The sequence below is a fragment of the Artibeus jamaicensis genome, unplaced genomic scaffold, assembly GCF_021234435.1.
Source record: "Artibeus jamaicensis isolate MK-2021 breed Jamaican fruit bat unplaced genomic scaffold, CSHL_Jam_final contig_685, whole genome shotgun sequence".
Taxonomy (NCBI): domain Eukaryota; kingdom Metazoa; phylum Chordata; class Mammalia; order Chiroptera; family Phyllostomidae; genus Artibeus; species Artibeus jamaicensis.
The window spans coordinates 12,765,762-12,786,413 of record NW_026521924.1 but is presented as its reverse complement, the minus strand read 5'-3'; the positions used below and the strand labels follow the sequence as shown (position 1 = coordinate 12,786,413).

Below are 20,652 nucleotides of genomic sequence, written 5' to 3'. Positions count from 1 at the left end.
TGACGGGCCCCACCCTTCTCTCTATAGCACTCAGTGTCTCCTAACCTGATGAAACAGCTTTATGTTTAATATCACCCACCTTGGCCCCCAGAATCTCAGCCCCTGGTTCTCTGGCATTTCCAAGCATCTGTGCTGGGCCCCAGTGCATCTTCAGACAGGCAGTGTGGGGCAGATGAGGGCAGGCCAGCCCTGTGGGGGCCGTCATGCTACAGTCATGTATGTGCACATGTTAGCTCAGTGAGGTCAGTGTGCACACATGGCGGGGGGAGACCCTTCTGGGGCCCTCTCTAGGGTCAGACTGTGGGCCTCCCAGCCCAGCATGCCAACGAGCTGATCTGGCTGAACAACAAGACCAGCTGCTGACTGGTGCTCCAGGGCGGCCCGACCAGCTCCTTGGTGCTGGGGAGCTCCCACCAGTGGCTGGGGGCAAACAGGCCCTGTGACCTGATGGCCTCAGCACCCTCCTCTGGGAGAGTCAACAAGAGTGTGTGGCTGGCCGGGGCCATCCCAGGCTCCTCTCCCCTGGGTTCACATCAGGGAAAGTTCTAGTTGAGTGTGTTCTTTCCGACATTGGTCTTATCCACTTCTTTCCCCAGGAAGCAGACTGAGATGGAGTTGAAGGAGCAGATGGTTATCCCCGGGGGCCCTAGGGACCCTCACCTGTGGAAAGGAGGGGTGGACACAGGATTGGGCAGAGGGAGACCCACATGCTGGCCCCAGAGATGCCCAGCACTGTGTGAAAATGGCCCATCATGGGGTATGGGCCACCCTGGAAGGGGAGCCATGGCCCAGGTGATTTTCTGGAGCAAAAATCCCCCAAAACAACTCTATCCATCCCCCTCTATATACTGTGAATTGTGGGAGATGGTGCTTCTAGGAACTCCGTTTACACAGGCTGTCCAGGCAAAGCCCTCAGCCCCGCAGGAGGCTGGAGGCCTGCACAGCCTGTGTCCCAGACTTCCTTGCCAGGTGGCTCCATTATGACAATGACCTCAGGGTTCCCAGCCAAAGACTTGTTAAGGCCAGAGACAGGGTGAGACTAGGGATCCCTTCGCCTCTGGGCACCTCTGGCAATGGCCGCAGTGGCAGTGGCTGGTGAGCGTGTCTTCATGGGTCGGCCAGCACGTGCACTTGTGGGCTGGGCAGTGACAGGCGAAGGTGTGGGAGCCAGGCAGACAGCTATACCTCAGCTGTGAATTTCCCAGACACAAAATCCCACTCCCTTCCATAGGTGGGGGTCCCAAGGGCCCCCGGTAATAAACAACCTGCTCCTAAACTCCATCTGAGTCTGCTTCCTGGGGAACCCAACCTGCACAGGCATGGGGGCAATCTCAGAAAAACAAACCCATCAAGACCTGGAAGCCAGGGGCAGCAGAGACTGGGAGGGTCACAGCTTGTCCTACACTCTTGTTACCTCTGTCAGATGAGGGTGCTGAGGCCCCCAGGTCCAGCCTGTTTGACCCCCAGCCACTGCTGTGAGCTCTCCAGCGCCAAGGAGCTGGTCAGGCCACCCTGGAGCACCAGTCAGCAGGCCTCTGGGACATGCTGAAATAGTAGGGTTTGTCCAGAGGGCAGTGGGGAGTCAGGACAGTTTGGGACAAGCAAGAGATATGATCTTTCGGGAAATGCCCTGAGTGAGCGACCTTCGGACCATAAGCCACTAAGGAGACAAATCTTATCTCCCTGGCAGGAGCACTGCTTCTGCTCCTTTTTTCATAACTGGCCTCCAGTGCTTGGTCAGTTAGCCAATGACGGGTAAGATTCCCCAAGGGGGGAACAACCTAAGACAGGCACGATCACATGGAGGCCCCAGGGAAGGACTTGGGGGGCTATGGAGAAAGGGGGTGATGGACCTCGCCCCTCGGCTTTGATGAAGCCTGAGTCCTCAGTCTGTCTGCAAGAAGTCTCCAAGAATTCCTTGGCTATCTGCCTCCTCTGACTTAAGCCTGAAACAATGACAGAGGGCGGTGCAGCTCTGTGCTGGAAAGGGCAGGCTCCCCAGGCCTGAGAAAGGATATGTAAAATCCTATGAAGCCTGCTTTGCTAAGAATGCTTTTAGTTAAATGATAAAGGTCTGAGCAGAAAATGAGCTTGTTTTCCCAAAGTTTTGTAGCCTTTTAGCTGATAGACCCTGACTTAGAAGAAGCCCTAATAGTTCTTTGTATGCTATGTACCGTTTACTGCCTAACAATGATTAATAAGTTGTACCTGAACTCCTGTGCAAAAAACCCAATAAAAGCCTGTCAGGCAAGGGTCCGCGGCGCGCTCTCCCCTTGAGAGGGTGGCTGTGCCGCCCCTTTTCCTCCACAGGACTCAGTAGTCCTTGTGAATTTGTCTCATGTCTCATCCATGATGCCGTAGGCACTGTGAGCCAGTGTACACATCAATGATCAGTCTTGGACACAGACGCACACCCACTCACTCACACACACACACTCCCATTCACTTTCGGACCCGAGGAGGTTCCATCCTTTGACACTTGTGTTTTAGGGTCTTCCGTGTCCCGGGTTCTCAGTAATCCCTGGTTCATGGGGTCCCCAGCTTGGCCACATCTTCTGAGTGTCAGGGGCCTCCTGTGTCCTGAGACTCCAGCTCCTGGGGAACAGGAAGACCCTTCACCCGTGGGGGCCGGACAGGGGCAGTGTGCTGCCCCCAGCACACTGACTCCAGAAGTCAGGAAGTGATTCCCGGCCCACTGCTGGCCTGGGAGGCCCTCTGTGGAGCCAGAAGAACCGTGTCCCTGGACCTTGGACGCTTCCTCTTAAGTCCTGCTGCTATGTGTCCCGGCTCTGTTTGGACTGGGGAGCCGCACGCTGCTTCCATCTCTCCTGTGCCCTGACTTTCTGCACCCCTAGCCCCGCCCTGTGGTCCTGAGAAACTGCACCCCCTCCCTTCCCTGGGGCCTCAGGCCAGACCCTTCCCCTGCAGGGGACCCCCGTTCCCGCTGAGTTGCCCAGAGCTGCACACACAGGCCCAGCCATGCCCTTCACAGCCCCCACCACTCCCCCCAGGCTCCCCTCCCAGAACTGACACTGAGACTCCGGGCGAGTTGGAAGGGGGCAAGCGCTTTATTTGATTCTCGTTTCCTGGGGCGGCTGTGGAGGGAGCGGGGGTGCGGCCCGACTGTGTCCAGGGCCCAGGCTCAGCGCTGGGAGAAGGCGGCCTGGGGGGTCGCAGGCGGGGTCGGTGCGGCAGCCGTCTGCGAGGAGACACGCGGGTCAGGGCCGTGGCGCGTGCCCGTCCGGTCCCCGGGTCGTCGGTGCGGTCCCCAGCCCCTGCCCCCCGTGTCCCCCAGCCCGTCCCCGGCCGCGCCCGCTCACCGGGGCTGCAGCAGATGCCGCTGGCGGCGCAGCGGCCCGCGTCCCCGCAGGGCTTCTGGCCCGACTGGCAGGGCGACGGCAGGTAGGTCTCCTCCTGGCAGCGCAGCGCCTCGGCCGTGCCCAGGAAGCAGCCCAGCTCGTCCCCGCAGCAGATGCTGGGCCCGAAGCAGCGCCCCCTGGTCCCCGGGGCCGCAGGGGAGGCACTGGCGGGACAGCCGGGGATGAGCGGCCCGGGGCTGAGCCGGGGCGCGGGGTCTGGGCCTCGTGGGTGGGGAGCGCGGCCCGGGGAGCGCAGGAGGCTCGGTCCTCCGGGCTCAGCCGTGGCCCCCAAGCGGGCCCAGGAGGGGAAGCCACACCGAGGACCTGCCTTGGGTCCCGGGCCTGGCGGCTGCGGGGCTGGGCGCGGGTCGGCGAGGCCAAGGAAACAGCGGGGCCCCCGGGCCTCGGGTGCCCGGCCCCGCGCCGAGGAGCGAGGGTGTGGGAGCTCACCTTGCGGACGTCGAGGTCCATCGCGGCCCTCTTGCCGCCCACGGGGCAGTTGGTGATGTAGCAGGCGGAGGTCAGCGCCAGCAGGCCGAGCAGGCAGCAGGCGAGGCTGGGGACCGCCATGGCGCGGGCTCGGGGCGAGTTCTGCGGCCTGGCTGGGTCTGGGAGCCGGTCTTTTTATGGCCGGAGCGGAGCGGCGGGCCGAGCGCTGCCTAAGAGGGCGGGCGAGTGTGTGGTCACGGCCGGCGCTGCGGGTCAGGCCCTGGCCGCGGGGCGCCCTGTCATTAGCAGGGGCCATTGGGTCGAGGTCACTGCGTTGGCTGATGAACGAACGGGTGGGGAGAAAGGGAGGCCGCGTGGCGGCCTGGATCTGTCAGAGAGTCAGAGAGAGGGAGAGGCAGAGACGGACAGACAGACAGAAGAGGGGGAGAGTGAGTGAGAAAAGGAAAGAGAGTTATTTAATATTACTGGCTACGTTTCCCACCGTAGTCTTTGCCTTGCTGGGGTACCTTTATCTGTGACTACCAACCTGTAGTCTTGACCCCCTGACCTTTCACCCAGACCCCTCCGCCCTCCTCTGGCAACCACCAGACAGGGTCTCTGTGTCTGTGCGCCTGTCTTTGCTCTTCAGATCCCACCTGTAAGTGAAATCACATGGTGTTTGTCTGTCTGTGTCTGACTTACTTTGCTTAGCATAGCACCCTGGGGGCCCATCCACACCCGAAACTGTGAGATTTCATTCTTTTTATGGCCAAGTAACGTTCCAGTGTCCACGTGCACCCCAACTTTTTATCCACTCCTCTGCTGGGGGGCCCTCGGGCTGTTTCTGAGTCCTGGCCATTGTAAACGACGCTGTGACGAACATCAGGTGCACCCATTCTCGCGGACTGGTGCTTTGGGTTTCCATGAGGACACACCCAGAAGTGGAACAGCCGGGTCACAAGGCAGCTCCGTTTGTAAGTTTTGATGACCCTCCACACCGTGTTCCGTGGCGGCTGCACCAGCCACCTTCCCACCAGCAGGGCACCGCTCCCTTCCTTCGTGAGTGTCCTTGGCAACAGTTCTTAGTCTGTCAGTTTCCTTGAAGATAAAATTGTTAAGATATTGGCATTACCTATGAGACCGTTGTGGCAGTTAATTAAGACATTCATGTAAACCTGAACTCAGTGCTGGGAAGATAGTAATGGCTCAGTATGTGTTATGCTACAATTCTTATTCTTTTTTCTTTTTCTTCCTTTTTCTGCTCTTCTTCTTCTTAATATTATTATTATTGTTGTTGTTGTTGTTGTTGTTGTTGTTATTTTAATGAAACTAAAGAATGGCCCAAACTCATACCAGAGACTCAGAATCCTGTGCCAAATACAGCCAAACTGGGAATGAATTGCTGGAGGCCAAGACCTGCCCTGCAGCTCCTCTTAACTCCAGCAGAGGGCAGTCTCATTAAGACGGTGATAGGGGCCCTGAAAATGTAAAAGGTAAGAATGGCAAATTTGAGTAAAGCCCATCCCTTATTTGGGAATATACTGTTAGACCCCCAGTGGATGGCTGAAACGTGGAGCGTGCCAGACCCTGTGTATACTATGTCTTTTCACACATACACACCCCTCTTCACCTCAAGGAGCGTTTCATGGCTTCTCTCTGACATGTCTGAATTGCAGGCATCACTACTCTTGTGCTTTGGGGCCACTGTTCAGTAGAATAGGGGCTCCCTGCACACAAGCTCTGTGATGCCGTGACAGTTGACCTGGTCACCCAGACGGCGGCTGACTGACCAGCGGTGGGCAGCACACTCAGCATGGAGATGGGGGACAGAGGGAGGAGGCACGTCCTGGAGATCACGCAGGAGGTGGGCACGAGACTTCATCACACTGCTCAGAACAACACGCAGTTTAAACCTTACAAATTGCTCAGTTCTGGAATTTTTCCTTTAATGTGCCTAGACTGTGGTGGACCGTGGGTAACTGAAACCACGGCAGGCAACACGGCACGAGAGGGGAGACCGCTGTATTCCATAGCATCGGTTCATTGCCTTCCTCTGTTGGGGACTCTGGGTTGTTTCCATTTGGGTCTCTCACAAACAGTGCCGCCGGGTTTCACATCCGCGGGCATGTCCTTTGATGCTCATGTGCTTGTGTGACTGGAGAGGAACTGCTGGATCACGCGATGTGTGTATGTTCAGCTTTAGTGATGCTGCCAACCAGCTTCCCCAAGTAGCTGTACCAAACTATCCTGCCCAGCGGTGCACGGAGGTGCCCACTGTTCTGTGTGCACTCAGTGAAGGAGCCCTTCTAATGTTAGCTGTTCTAGTGGGTGTTTATTTCACTATGGTTTTAACTTTAATTTCCAATGTAACTAGTAGGATAATTACCTTTCATTTTTATTGCACAATTCCATAGTTTGTTTTGTGGTTTTCTCCTGGCTCATTTGTCCTTTTTAAACTGATTTGTCAGAATGCATTTTATATGTCAATAATGAGCCCTTTGTTGAATATATATGTTGTGCTAATAAGAATGTTTGATCTACCCTGGCCGGTGTGGCTCAGTTGCTTGGACACCATCCCACAAACTGAAAGATTATGGGTTTGATTCCCAGTCAGGGCACATCCCTGGGTTGTGGGTTCCATCCCCAGTTGGGGCACATGCAGGAGGCAACCAATCAATGTTTCTCTCACATCAATGTTCCTCTTTCTCTTTTTTACCCTCCCTTCCCATCTGGAATCAATGAAAGGAAAAAAAAAGAATGGTTTGCTCCACAGGGGTCCGTGAGAAGTGCTAAGTGGTCCTGGGCCCCCCAGGGCCGAAGTAGTCAGGAAGCCCATGGAGGTCCCCCTTATTCTGCGTGTCCAAAACTGCTCTCTCTGTGACGAGTGGGTCCTAACCTGACCCTCCACAATGTAGACCCCAGCTCTCTACCCAGTAACCAGACCACCAGCTGAAGGAAGAACCCTGCCATAACATTATATATTTTACTGTGAATCTTCCTCCTAGGATTTGTCGAGGAGTCTTGTGACCTGTGCAGCTGCAGCGGGGAAACAGAAACTCCCAGACCTGCCTGGAATTTCTGGGGCCCAGTAATTCCTGGGGACCCAGAGTTCCACTCCGGTCCACGGAGCAGAGCCAAAGCTCGTCAGGAGGTGAGGAGGACGCAGGAGGAAACATCATTCCTCATCAAACATGTGTGTTGGAGAGTGGCAGACAAGTCCTGTGAGCACACAGAGCCTTCCATGTCCGTGGAATTTCCTGAGTGCGGTGCGGCGGGGCCTGCTGAGATATCCCGTCAAAGTGAAAGGGAATTCTCATGCTGTCCCAGTAGGAAAAGCTAAATGCACAAAAACCCTTGAATCTGGCAATTCCACCCAAGAGAAGTGATGCTTATGTCCATCAGAAGCTAATGGCCAAAACCTAGAAACGACCAAAAGTCCTGCAAAGAATAATGGATAAACACATACAACTCGGTAGCACATATAACTGTGTTGCTTCTACAGTAAAAACAGCACAGATTGTCTATCTTCCCCCACAGTGATGCAGAAGATGCTTTACTTTTTTTTTTTGCAGTTGCTTTGAACTTTGAGAAAACTCAACCTAAATATATGAAAAGAGCATAGAAGCCAATAGGTGGGCGTGGTCAGAGGTGCTAATGGGGCTTCCAAGCAGGGCTCAGGCCTCTTCATGGCTCCAGGCTGCCACAAAGCCAGCCGTGGCTAGTATAGTTCAGTGGATTGAGCACCAGCCTTCGAACCAAGGATCCAGGTTCAATTCCCAGTCAGGGCACATGCCTGGTTTGCAGGCCAGTTCCCAGCAGGGGACCCATGAGAGGCAACCATACATTGCTATTTCCTTCCCTCTCTCCTTCCCTTCCCTTCTAAAGATAAATACATCAAAAAAAAAAAAAAAAGGTAATAGCCCAAACCTGGAAACAACCAAAAGTCCACCAAAAGAATAATGGATAAACGTGTTATAGTACATTCTTACAACCGAATTCTGCACAACAGAAGAAAAAAAAGACAGAAACCGCTGGTGTACTCAACAGCACAAATGAATCCCGATGAGATTATGCAGAACAAGTCAGATGTAAAAGAGTGCACACTCTGCCATTACATCCATAGGAAGCTCAAAACCAGGCAAAACTAATCTGTGGTGATGGAGAGTGGAGAGAAGCTTTCTCTGAGAGGACACTGACCAGGAGACATCACCGGCAATCTTCTAGGGTGCTGACATTGTCGTATTTTACACAGTGTATAAATAATCCATCAAGCTGTAGACTTAAGGTCTGTGCATTTGTGTGAATGTTACTCTGATTAACAGAAGTCAGGGAGAGACAATTCCCATCACAGGGACAAGATGACAGTCAGAAGTGACGGCATGAATTGTTGCCTCTAAGACCAGAAAGAGCATTCGGAGCCCACTGACCACATTTGAAGGTGCTTCTCTGATCCTTTACCAGGACCAGAAGGGTGGGGGGCTCTGAGGGTCATCCAGGCAAGATCACACCAAGGCAATCTCACTGGAGCACAGGCAGCTCTGCTTTTCAGGCCTTATGCCCCAGCGGGTCCCCTCCTGCTCAGCTTGGCCAGAGGGGGTCAGGATGCTGGGAGGAGCCAGTGGGATCCCACATCAGAAATCCTGAGGGTTCACCCTGGAGGGAGCAGCTCAGTTGCTGGAGCCTCATCCCATAAACCTAATGGTTGTGATTTCAATCCCTGATTACAGGACATTCCTAATTGTAGTTATTGATCTATGTATCTCTCTTATATCTATGTTTCTCTCCCTCTTTCTTCCACCTTCCCCCCTCACTCTAAAATATGTGGGCAGGAAGTCCCTAGGGTGTCACAACAAAGCCAGAACACTCTTTGGCACATCACTAGTCCCTTTTGAAAACAGCTCTTTTCCTGTCCCCCAGCCCTGTCTGAGACTGTGCACCAGTTAGCTTATTCTGTACAATAAACCGCCCCAACCTTCCTGGTCTGAGACGATTAATTCTGACTACTGCTCATGAGACCAGGGGCCAGCAGGATGGTCCTCTGCTCTCATTGGGTTCACTCATGCCTGTGCGGTCACATGTGGGGCAGATAAGCTGGTCAGGCAGACGGACTCTTCCTGAGCTCATGCTCCTTCCTCACTCATAACTGAGATCAAAATTGCGCGTCTTAAACATCCAGTGGACCAAAGAGGCAACACATGGAGTCCAGTTTTCAGACGGCTCCTATCCCGAGGGCAGATGGCGGCAGTGTTGCCTCTTGCGCGTGCGCAGCCCTAAAGGACAGTGAGGAGACGAGTTTCTCCAGCTGATCGTCCCCAAACGCTCCATCGCAACCACGTTCCCTGGAGCGAGAGAACCATAGAGATGGACAACTGGCTAATGGTTTGGCTGGAATAAAGGACTGGGTAGTTAGCAAAATATGTCTGGGGGATGCTGAGATGGGGCGTGTGGAAGACTATGTGGATGGACGTCTCAGAACGGACCTGCAGTTGGAGAAGATTTGTGTCCCTGTTGGAAGTTCACCAGAAAGACCCGCTGCACAAGCTGGGTCATCAGACATCCCCTATCCCCTCCACCCCAATTGGTGCCCTTTGGAGCGTTGAACAATGTGGTCTCGGTGGCAGGGATAGAGGGTGAGCATGGGATCAGTGACAGGGACTTCACCTCACCCAGGCTGACCTGGCTATCGCCACTGCTGAGAGCCCAGCTCTCCAATGGCAGAGACCAAACGTGGGCACCATTGTCTGGGGCCCAGCCAGCCACGTCCCACGGTCACAGACACACTGAATGCCTCACACAGCATGAAGGCTATCCCTCCACAGGGAAAGAGGGGGGCAGTGGGTTTTCTGGTCTTACCGGGCACCACCCAACAGGAGGAGTGGCCTCCAGACCAGCCAGGTAGCCTGTTGAAGGCTGAGTGCGGGGCCAGCTCACAGGCCACGCTGGGTGCACTATGTCATGACTCTGCACCTGGTGCCGGGGTCCCTCCCCAGACTGTGGCGTGGGAGAGAGTGGTTGGCCCCAGCAAAGAAAAGTAATTCTTCAGCAGTCCCGAAAGCCTAGATGAAGTGACATACTGCTGGCTGGGCTGGTGACGCTCTCTGTAGCTGTGAGATTTCCATGGGCACCGCCCAGCCTCTCTGGCATGGGGACAGAGAGGGCGGCTTCAGCACGAAAATCCGAGGTTGTGCGGGACAGCTTCTTGCAGCATCTCCAAGTCCTCTCTGCCCTCCTCTGCCCGCAGCCACCGCTGGGGGGCCCGTCCACAGGGTTTCAGCTGGTTCCACACCAGGACCATGGGGAGCGCTTCCCCAGAGTGGAGGTGATGTGCTCCCCTCTTAAAAAGCAAATCAGACACTCAATATATGGCTCAGCAATTCTCCTAGGTCACCACCCAAGAGAAATGGAAACATATGGCCCTGCACAGACTTGCACATAAGTATTCATAGCGAGAGTCTGATCATAGCCAAATTGGAAGCAATTAAATGTTCATCAGCTGCTGGATGGACGACAGAATGTGCTCCCTGCCTGGACTCCATCTCAGCAATACAGACAAATGACCTCCTGACACCCAGTCACTGGGGTCAACCTCCAAACACCACGGGAAGTGGAGGAAGCCAGACCCCAGACACCACATGCTGCCTGGGGGCGTGTCCGTGGAGTTTTCAGAGCAGGTGGATCCACGTCAGCAGTTCCCTGGGGCAGGGGGTGGGGGCAGGCCGTGCTGGCACCGAGGGGTGAGGGACGGATTTCCGGAGATGGCAGTGTCTGAAACTGGGTTGCGGGTGGTCCCACAACTGCTTACTGAAGCCTCAGACTGCACTCTCACATGATGAATTTTATAGTGGGCACCTTGTACCTTAGAACTCACTGGCTCCTAACCTGCTGAAATAGCTTTATGTTTAATATTGCCCACCTTGGCCCCCAGAATCTCAGCCCCTGGTTCTCTGGCATTTCCAAGCATCTGTGCTGGGCCCCAGTGCATCTTCAGACGGGCAGTGTGGAGCAGATGAGGGCAGGCCGGCCCTGTGGGGGCCGTCATGCTACAGTCATGTATGTGCAGGTGTTAGCTCAGTGAGGTCAGTGTGCACACATGGCGGGGGGAGACCCTTCTGGGGCCCTCTCCAGGGTCAGACTGTGGGCCTCCCAGCCCAGCATGCCAACGCCCTGATCTGGCTGAACAATAAGACCGGCTGCTGACTGGTGCTCCAGGGCGGCCCGACCAGCTCCTTGGTGCTGGGGAGCTCCCACCAGTGGCTGGGGGCAAACAGGCCCTGTGACCTGATGGCCTCAGCACCCTCCTCTGGGAGAGTCAACAAGAGCGTGTGGCTGGCCGGGGCCATCCCAGGCTCCTCTCCCCTGGGTTCACATCAGGGAAAGTTCTAGTTGAGTGTGTTCTTTCCGACATTGGTCTTATCCATTTCTTTCCCCAGGAAGCAGACTGAGATGGAGTTGAAGGAGCAGATGGTTATCCCCGGGGGCCCTAGGGACCCTCACCTGTGGAAAGGAGGGGTGGACACAGGATTGGGCAGAGGGAGACCCACATGCTGGCCCCAGAGATGCCCAGCACTGTGTGAAAATGGCCCATCATGGGGTACGGGCCACCCTGGAAGGGGGGCCATGACCCAGGTGATTTTCTGGAGCTGAGGCGGAGCCTGGACCAAAGACCATTCTGCTGACCACACTCCCATTGTGGGTGGCAAGTCCCTCCTTCAATAGCACCCAGGCTGCGCATCACCCTGTTCAGGACACACACCTCGCCCCTCCCACCAAGGCATCTGTCTATCTCTCGTTTTCCATCGGTACCAGTTTCAGAGGTGGTCAAAATGAAAAATGAAAGCCCGGTCCTTTTTTAAAAAGATTTTATTTATTTATCTTTAGAGGAGAAAAGAAGGGAAACATCAATGTGTGGTTGCCTCTCATGAGTCCCCTGTTGGGAACTGGCCTGCAACCCAGGTATGTGCCCTGACTGGGAATCGAACCACGATTGTGTGGTTCTATGCCCGCGCTCAATCCACCATCCACTGAGCTACAACAGCCAGAGCGAAAGCCCGGTTCTTAAATGTATAACACAGAGACCTGAGATTACAAAGGAAACAAAACTTGTTTATGTTCAGGTTCAAAATGTTACAGCGAATCTGTGACACCAACGTGCTACCTAAAAGCACTAGATGACGAGATCTAGGGGCAGGTGCAGGGAGAGCCCTCGGCACAGAGTGGGGGGGGGCGCCTAGGCGACGGGCAGAGGCCTTGCCACAGCTGAGAGGGGGCACCTGGCATTTGGAGGTGTGACAAGGCCCCGGGAACCGCAAATCCCTGTGGTTTGTTCCTCCCTCCTAGCTGAAGGAAAGGCTGACTTTGGGTAGGAAGTTAGAGAAAGATAAAGGTCTCTCCCTATGTTTGCTCCAGGTGCCCAGAGAGTAAACACTGGCGTGGTGGAGGAGGAGGGACACCAGAAACTTGGGGCTCCAGAACAGAGCTTTTGAGCAAAGTGGACAAGGAAGCATGAGTGGGGGACAAGAGGACGGTGGGGAGTCCTGCCCAGTCCTGCCACTGCCTCTCCTGGCCTGGAGGGTCCCAGGGCCCTGCTGCACCCCCCAGGGTACTGGGACTGGAACCACAGAGTCCTCAGTTGGGCCGCAGCTTCTTTCTCTCTCCCTCTCTCCACACCTTCTGTCTGTCTTATCTGTCTGTCTGTCCGTCTCTGCCTCTCCCTCTCTCTGACTCTCTGACAGACTCAGGCCGCCACGCGGCCTCCCTTTCTCCCCACGCGTTCGTTCATCAGCCAACGCAGTGACCTCGACCCAATGGCCCCTGCTAATGACAGGGCGCCCCGCGGCCAGGGCCTGACCCGCAGCGCCGGCCGTGACCACACACTCGCCCGCCCTCTTAGGCAGCGCTCGGCCCGCCGCTCCGCTCCGGCCATAAAAAGACCGGCTCCCAGACCCAGCCAGGCCGCAGAACTCCGACCCGAGCCCGCGCCATGGCGGTCCCCAGCCTCGCCGGCTGCCTGCTCGGCCTGCTGGCGCTGACCTCCGCCTGCTACATCACCAACTGCCCCGTGGGCGGCAAGAGGGCCGCGATGGACCTCGACGTCCGCAAGGTGAGCTCCCACACCCTCGCTCCTCGGCGCGGGGCCGGGCACCCGAGGCCCGGGGGCCCCGCTGTTTCCTTGGCCTCGCCGACCCGCGCCCAGCCCCGCAGCCGCCAGGCCCGGGACCCAAGGCAGGTCCTCGGTGTGGCTTCCCCTCCTGGGCCCGCTTGGGGGCCACGGCTGAGCCCGGAGGACCGAGCCTCCTGCGCTCCCCGGGCCGCGCTCCCCACCCACGAGGCCCAGACCCCGCGCCCCGGCTCAGCCCCGGGCCGCTCATCCCCGGCTGTCCCGCCAGTGCCTCCCCTGCGGCCCCGGGGACCAGGGGCGCTGCTTCGGGCCCAGCATCTGCTGCGGGGACGAGCTGGGCTGCTTCCTGGGCACGGCCGAGGCGCTGCGCTGCCAGGAGGAGACCTACCTGCCGTCGCCCTGCCAGTCGGGCCAGAAGCCCTGCGGGGACGCGGGCCGCTGCGCCGCCAGCGGCATCTGCTGCAGCCCCGGTGAGCGGGCGCGGCCGGGGACGGGCTGGGGGACACGGGGGGCAGGGGCTGGGGACCGCACCGACGACCCGGGGACCGGACGGGCACGCGCCACGGCCCTGACCCGCGTGTCTCCTCGCAGACGGCTGCCGCACCGACCCCGCCTGCGACCCCCAGGCCGCCTTCTCCCAGCGCTGAGCCTGGGCCCTGGACACAGTCGGGCCGCACCCCCGCTCCCTCCACAGCCGCCCCAGGAAACGAGAATCAAATAAAGCGCTTGCCCCCTTCCAACTCGCCCGGAGTCTCAGTGTCAGTTCTGGGAGGGGAGCCTGGGGGGAGTGGTGGGGGCTGTGAAGGGCGTGGCTGGGCCTGTGTGTGCAGCTCTGGGCAACTCAGCGGGACGGGGTCCGGACGAAGGGGAGATGTGCACGCGGAGAGTCGGTGAACAGATTGGAGAAGCAGGCGCGGCTCAGCCGCGGCGCCGGCCGTCCTGAGTGGGGCAGTGAAGGCTCTTCCCGGAGGCTGGTTCTGCTCCGTGTCTCGGCCGGGGAGCAAGTGAACAGCTGTGCCCAGTTTGTGAGCATTCGTCTGCCTGCACATGTCATTGGTTCACCTTTGTGTGTATGCCACACCTGCCACAAGCTCTTGAAAACAGGAAAAGTTCTGTACGAAGAGGCACGAGGAGAACAGAGAGGAGGACCAACAGGGGCCCAGACACGGGGAGGGGTCCCTCCTGTGGCCCCGCGCCCGGGGCTGCCCTGAGGGTTATTCAGGAAAAGAGCAGATGACTCAGAGCAAAGTGCGGTTCACTCGGTCTTGGAGGACGGGATGCTCGCCCACGGGAATCTGAGGGAGGTCGTGGGAGGCCGGTGGTCGCTTGGAAAGCACCCAGGACACCGCGCTCCTCCACTAGAGAGACACCTGGTCTTGCGTTTCCCAGCCTGCATGTCCACCCGACACAGCAGAGGAGAACTCGGGGTCTCCCCCACCCCCGGACCTTGCTCTGGGCCATGAGTGCCCAGCATGCACTCCACAGCCCGGTGCTTACACAGAGCAGAGGGGCGTTCGTCCAGCTTTCCTCACCTTGGGACTCAGTCCAGCGTCCCCTCACCCTTTCTGACACCCTGCCACCCACTGTCCCATGCTTTCCCAAAATCCAGAAGCCAGTACTGCTTTCTTTTCGGGCATCAACAACACAGGGGCTGATTGTCACCTCTTCTCCTGGGGACGTCCCAGAGGTGGCAGCAAGCTAGGCCTGAGGGGTGAGCTGGGAGAACTTCTAGGAGACGGACTCAGGACCAAGTGAAGCTGTTGGGTGGCCAGGACGGCCCACCCAGGGCGAGCCTGCTCTCACTCGTCACTCTCCCTCCTGGCTCAGTCCCAGGGCCTCTGGTCCTTGTGGGAACCCCCTGACCCCCCCTGCAGACCCCAGAGTGCTGGGGCTGGTCCGGGGCGGCAGTTCCCAACTCTCCCTCCATTTAACTGCTGCGTTGTGAACCCACTCACTGCCCCCACTCCCCGGTAGCATGCCTCCCTGCACGCATCTCAGAAAGTATAGAACTAGTCTCGGCAGTAATACAGGGAAAAGGGGAATGACAAGCAACAGAGGAGTTTTATTTCATTGTGGAACTAAACAGGCAAGGTGACTCTAGGTGACATACACCCAGGAAAGTCAGAGGATCACACCTGCCTGTAAGGGACACAGAACAAGGTTGGAAGCTGTTCTGTCCACAAAGTTCAGGACGATAGGAGGGTGGAAGGGCCAGGAGGATTGATATTCTCTCTGCCTCAGGGAAAAAGGTCTCAGGTATCAATGAACTGCACAGATGGATTCGTGGAGCATCTGGGGATATTCAAGTAACGCCTGAGTATTGGGTGGTACAGGCACCTGTGCTTCACTTTAGAGGCTTCACAGATGATGCGTTTTTTACAAACTGAAGGCAAGACCCTCCACCAACAAGAAGCTCGCTGTTCTGCCGCACTCACTGCCCTGGGCCCGAGCCTGCCAGGTCTCCCGGGTGCGCGTGCAGGGACCTGTGGTCGAGAGTTGCAGTGTGTGCCAACAGTCTGCGGTCATGGCTATGAGAGGACCCGTGTCTGTGGAGAAGTGCCTGGAAGTTTCCCAGGTGAACGGTATGACAGTGGGATTGACCTCGAGGTGCCCGGGGGTGGGAGGGGAGTCCAGGTGGAGATGAGACAAAGCAGCTGGTGCTGGCAGCTGTCATAGCTCAGGGGGTGGGGGCCTGAGGCCTCTCAGTCTAGTGGCTCCACTTTTTGGTGTGTGTGAGATTTCTTGTAATAAGAGCTACCAAACCCAAAGTGGTAGGAGAGGTAAATGTTCTACGAAAAGATGCCCCAAGTTTGCTTTGCTGAAAATGGTGCAGCCCTGACTGGTATAACACAGTGGATTGAGTGCAGGCCTGCAAAACCAAAGAGTCACTGGTTCCATTCCCAGTCAGGGCACATGCCTGGGTCGCAGACCAGATCCCCAGTAAGGGGTGTGGGAGAGGCAACCATACAATGATGTTTCTCTCCCTCTCTTTCTCCCTCCCTTCCCCTCTCTCTAAAATAAATAAATAAAATCTGTTTTAAAAATGGTGAAAATCAGCCCTGGCTTGTGTGGCTCAGTGGATTGACTGCCGGCTTGGGAATCAAAGGGTCGCCAGTTCAATTCCCAGTCGGGGAACATGCTTGGGTTATGGGCCAAGTCCTCAGTAGGGGCGCGAGAGAGGCAACCACACATGGATGTTTCCCTCTCTCTCTCCCACCCCCTCTCTCTAAAATAAAAAAATTTTTAAATGGTGCAAATCAGTACATATGAATTATGAAATAACACTAGTTTATAAAACAAACCAACCTCTGTGTGCACCCTGAGGACTGGGCCACAAAGGTGAGCCCGCGGAGCTGGGTGAGCCTTCAGGCCAGGGCGTCTGGTCTGAAAACTAGAGACACCTCCTGCATCAGTGGGCACTCACTGCTGTGATTCCTCTTCATGTCACACGGTCAACCCCGGGGGACCCTGCAGCACAGGGGCTCTTGAGAGACCAGGACCACAGATTTGACCCCAAAAGACAAAGAACGCAGGCGAGGAGAGAGACCGCATCAGCCAACACCAGCGGGGCTCAAAGCCCTCACGACCCCTGGCCCCGCCCTTCAAGGCAGCAGGCTCAGGGGTGACAACAAAGCTGATGTTTAAGGCCCTGAGAGAGCTTGACCTTGGCTTGGTGCCCGAACCTGCCCCTCCCCCACCCCCAGGGCTGGCTGAGGCTGTCACCAGGCTGTGCCCTAAGGCAGTTTGTTGGGGTCACAGCTCAGAGCGCCTCCTCTCAGCTGCGGTCCATGCTGGCCTCCAGTCAGCAGAGGATTCTGGAGGAGGGGGAGCCTCTTGTGTCCCCAAGACCTGGAGCAAGACATCCAAAGAGAGGCCGCAGGGGACACAGCTGGTAGGGAGAGAGGATGGGACATAATAAGGGCTGGAGGGGCAGAAGGCGGAGGGAGGGTGTAGGGGACAAAGAGAGAAGCAAGAAAGGACCCAGGAGTTGGGGACGAAGGGAAGGGAGGCGAGTGAGGGGACGGGGGTAAAGAGCAGAAGGGAGAGAAAGGACAAAGAAGGACAGAGGGACGGAGAACAGTGTCAGCCTCACTTTATGTGACGTCTTTGATCTGAAGATGCATGTTTCACAGGGTGGACAGTCCTTGTGTCCTGGAGCGAATGGGAGTGTGTGTGTGAGTGTGTGTGTGTGAGTGTGTGTGCGTGTGAGTGTGTGTGAGTGTGTGTGAGTGTGAGTGTGTGAGTGTGTGTGTGCCTGTCTCTCCTGGAGTCTGTATGTCTGCACCTGTGAGTGTGTCTGTGGTTGTGAACGTGTATCCCAGGGCCTACAGTGTGTCTGTGACTGTGGTCACGATTCTCGGGGTATGTCACTAAATTATTTTCATGTCTGTGTGTGTGTGTGTGCTTCCCACGGCTACACGGGGTGGAGACACGTGGCCGGGGTCTCAGCGAGGTCTGTCTGTCAGGCTGGCTGAGAAGCCAGCTGGGGGGGCCTGGCTTCCTCAGCCACAGACGGCACCTGGCCCTGTGCTGGGTCTGGGGGTGCCGGTCCCACTCCCCCACCCCTTGCACACCTGCACACCCACAGCCACACACAAACATGGCACAACCATGATGAAACAGACATTGCATCCGGAATCTGGGGTCTTGGAAGGGTCCCCAAGGCTGCTTGTCCCTCAGTCTCCTGGGATGTAAATGGAAACCAGACCCCTGGTCCCTTTTTGGTTTGTCCCTTCTGTCTTTCTCTCTGTCACCCTCAACGTCTGCCTTCTCTCTCTCCCCCCCACCCCATCTCTACATCGCTCCCTACCTTGTCCCCAGAATTCTTCCCCCCACCTTGCTCCCTTCACTTCTGTCCCTCTGCCTGGGGACCTCACCCCTGCAGGCTGACTCTGGGCCTTGGCTGCCCCACTTCACCCCCAGGTGGCCTGTCCCAGTCCCAGCAGCTCTGCTGGCCCAGGATCGCTTTTCTTAAGGGGCCTGTCTCTTCTCTTGGGTGGATCTGTCTGCTCTTTGGGCCCAGGGACAGGTCGGGCAGGCGTGTGTTGGGGAGAGGTTCCCGCCCGCTCCCCGACCTCTCCCCTCCCCCTCCTCAGGGATGGAGACAGACACCAACCAGTGCGTTTTAAAAGTTTATTTTTAGAGTTTCACGGGGTGGGGAGGGGGTGGACCGCGACAGGCAGGGGCTCAGTGGACGCCGGGCGGGGCGGGCTCGGGCGCCCGCGCCAGCTGCACCAGCCGCAGCAGCAAGGCCCCGGTGGGCCCGTCCAGCTGGGTCGCGTTGCTCTGGTCGGCGGAGCGCGCGCGGCGGTGGAAGCCCGCGCCGTCCCGGCACTCGGGCTCGTAGGCGCAGCTCTCTGCGGGGAGCAGGGGCTGAGCGCGCCCGGGCCCCCCGGGACCAGACCCAGATCTCCCCGTCCGCCCGCTCACACCCCGGGGCCACCCCGGCCCGCGGGACCCGGCCCGCCCCGCCCGCCGCGGCCCCGCACCTTCATCGCAGCAGACGCCGTTGGCCGCGCAGCGGCCCCCGTTTCCGCAGGGCTTCTGGCCGGACTGGCAGGGCGACGGCAGGTAGGTCTCCTCCTGGCAGCGCAGCGCCTCGGCCGTGCCCAGGAAGCAGCCCAGCTCGTCCCCGCAGCAGATGCTGGGCCCGAAGCAGCGCCCTTTGCCCCCGGGGCCGCAGGGGAGGCACTGGGGAAGGAAGGGGCGAGCCCGTTGGGGGCTGAGCCGGGGCTGGGGGTCAGAGCCCCCCTGTGTGGGGAGGGCGGGCATGGACCCGAGTTTCCGGGTCGCCCTGGCGCTACTTTGGCCCCAAAGGGGGTCAAAGAGCAGAGCCCACATCCTCCAACCTCCCTTGATTTACAGGTGACTCAGAGTGACTCTTGGTGTCACACTGTGCGTCCTCCCCCACACCCCCACTCCACCCCCACTGAGGTGAGGGTCTCCCATGGGCTGCAGCCGGGGGGACCTTTCTCCTCAGCCGTGGGGCCTCCTGGTGTGCACCCCTCTCTCAGCTGCCCTCCACTGTCTCTGAAATGCAGCCCTATCTCTCCTGCCCCCATTACTCAAGCTTGATCTCCAGGTCACCCCCCATGCAGACAGGCCACTGCCCCCTCCGATACCTCCAGCCCCTTCCTCCCACTTCCTGTCCCCTCTCTGGCCTTCTCTGCCCACCTGCCTACGCACTCACCAGGTAGGTGGCTGGGGCCTGAGCCCTAGAAAGGAGCGGGAGGCCCCTAGGTGACCCAGGCTCCTCAGGCACCAAGCAGAGCCCAGGGTCATCTGCTGCTCGCTGGCCTACCCACTTCAGTTTATTCAACAGCTCAGGGCTGAGCTTCCTGTACCTGAGCAGAATGGGCATTGAGCATGGTGCCTGGATTTCCTTCAGCTCGAATGAAAACGGAAGAGTAGAGAATGGAGAGGACATGCAGCAGGACAGAAGTGGGCTAGGTGCCTAGCAGAACCTCCTTGGAGGATGCTCGGGTAGCAACTCCCACCCAGGCAAGCTCGGGAAATGGCCGTGTGTGTGGAGGCCAAGGCCTCTGTCTGGGAGAGGCTGGGAGCCGGGTGGGGAAGGCCTCCGGTGCTGAGAAGGACGGAGCCTCGGCTGCTCCAGCCACTGCTGGCTGAGAGGCCCCACGGGCACATGGAGGCCTCACTGCCCAGTTCCCCCTGACCCAGCCCCAAGCCCAGCTTTTGGGGACACCCCTCTCACTGCATCCCTGTGTGGATTGGCGCAGTGTCCAGGAAGCCTTTCCGCCTGTCCTCGCCTGCCTGCCTGCCCCGGCCCCTCTGCCCATCCAGGCCAAGCCTGGCTCCTTCTGCAGGGCACCCCCTGAAGCCCGCCTGTGCCAGGGCTTCCTCTCTCCCAGCCCCTGCGTGTGGTGGCAGCCCTGGGGCTCTGCCCTTCCCAGCAGCCCTGAGATGGGCAGTGGTCCTACCTGTCTCAGCTCCAGGTCGAACAGGTCCCTCTTCCCGCCCCTGGGGCAGTTCTGGAAGTAGCAGGCAGAGGAGAAGGCCAGCAGGCTGAGGAAGCAGGCGGGCAGCATGGCCGCGGGCATCCTGGCGCAGGTGGGCACAGCGTGTGGTGCTGCTCTGCGGGCTGTGCTGTGCTGCCTCCCTGGCTGCCTATTTATGGCCACAGGTGTTTCCTCTGAGGTGACGTGGCCGCCACCCCCCGCCAGTGGCTCCCCAGGAGCCCACGGCCACCAGGTCCCAAGCCGTCAGCAGTGATTCAGGCGCCTGGGGACACATGTGTGCCTGACTGTGCAGGGGCTGGTGGGGGAGGGCTGCGGGCCTCACTACTGTCACTGGCAGCGGTGTGGCTGCGACGTGGCAGGAGCTGCTGAGGCTGCCATTGCAGCTCTCAGGACTTGGGGAGAGGGACAGACAGGGTCGTTTGGGACTGTCTCCGTATTTTCAGGGGTCTGTGGGCCCGTCTCCCCACATGGCCTCCTGTGAAGGGGTGAGTGGAGCCCAAGGGGCTGGTGTGTCAGGAACAGGGTTCTACCTGGCCCAGAAATGGTAGAAAGGGGGCTGCAGGTCTGCAGGACCCCATCAGGAGGGCTGGCACTGTGAGAGGCCAGCCGACCGAGACCCTCACACAATCAAGGTGGAGTGAAGGGCGCTCTGTGTACTGGCTGCACCGAGAAAGGAGAGGCTGCCTGCAGCCCGGGGACCAGGCCGCCACAGCCTCCGGGGACTGGGGACTGGGCGACGATCCCACAGGGGGTGGGCCAGGCTTCC

General features: G+C 58.3%; 2 protein-coding genes and 1 pseudogene across 2 annotated transcripts; 1 reads left to right on the top strand and 2 right to left on the bottom strand.

Annotated features, from left to right (window-relative positions):
• Positions 1-3,142: 3,142 nt before the first annotated feature.
• Positions 3,143-3,929, bottom strand: LOC128628312 (oxytocin-neurophysin 1-like; annotated as a pseudogene).
• An 8,839-nt stretch (positions 3,930-12,768) lies between these two features.
• On the top strand, positions 12,769-13,553 carry LOC119051201 (oxytocin-neurophysin 1). The gene is made up of 3 exons (XM_037147838.2): positions 12,769-12,888; positions 13,175-13,376; positions 13,498-13,553. Exons 1-3 carry the CDS (start codon positions 12,769-12,771, stop codon positions 13,551-13,553), a joined length of 378 nt encoding a protein of 125 aa, XP_037003733.2.
• A 4,510-nt stretch (positions 13,554-18,063) lies between these two features.
• AVP (arginine vasopressin) lies at positions 18,064-19,997 on the bottom strand. The gene is made up of 3 exons (XM_037147817.2): positions 19,848-19,997; positions 18,396-18,597; positions 18,064-18,263 (listed from the first exon to the last, which is right to left on the bottom strand). Exons 1-3 carry the CDS (start codon positions 19,965-19,967, stop codon positions 18,094-18,096), a joined length of 492 nt encoding a protein of 163 aa, XP_037003712.1. The 5' UTR covers positions 19,968-19,997; the 3' UTR covers positions 18,064-18,093.
• Positions 19,998-20,652: the final 655 nt, after the last annotated feature.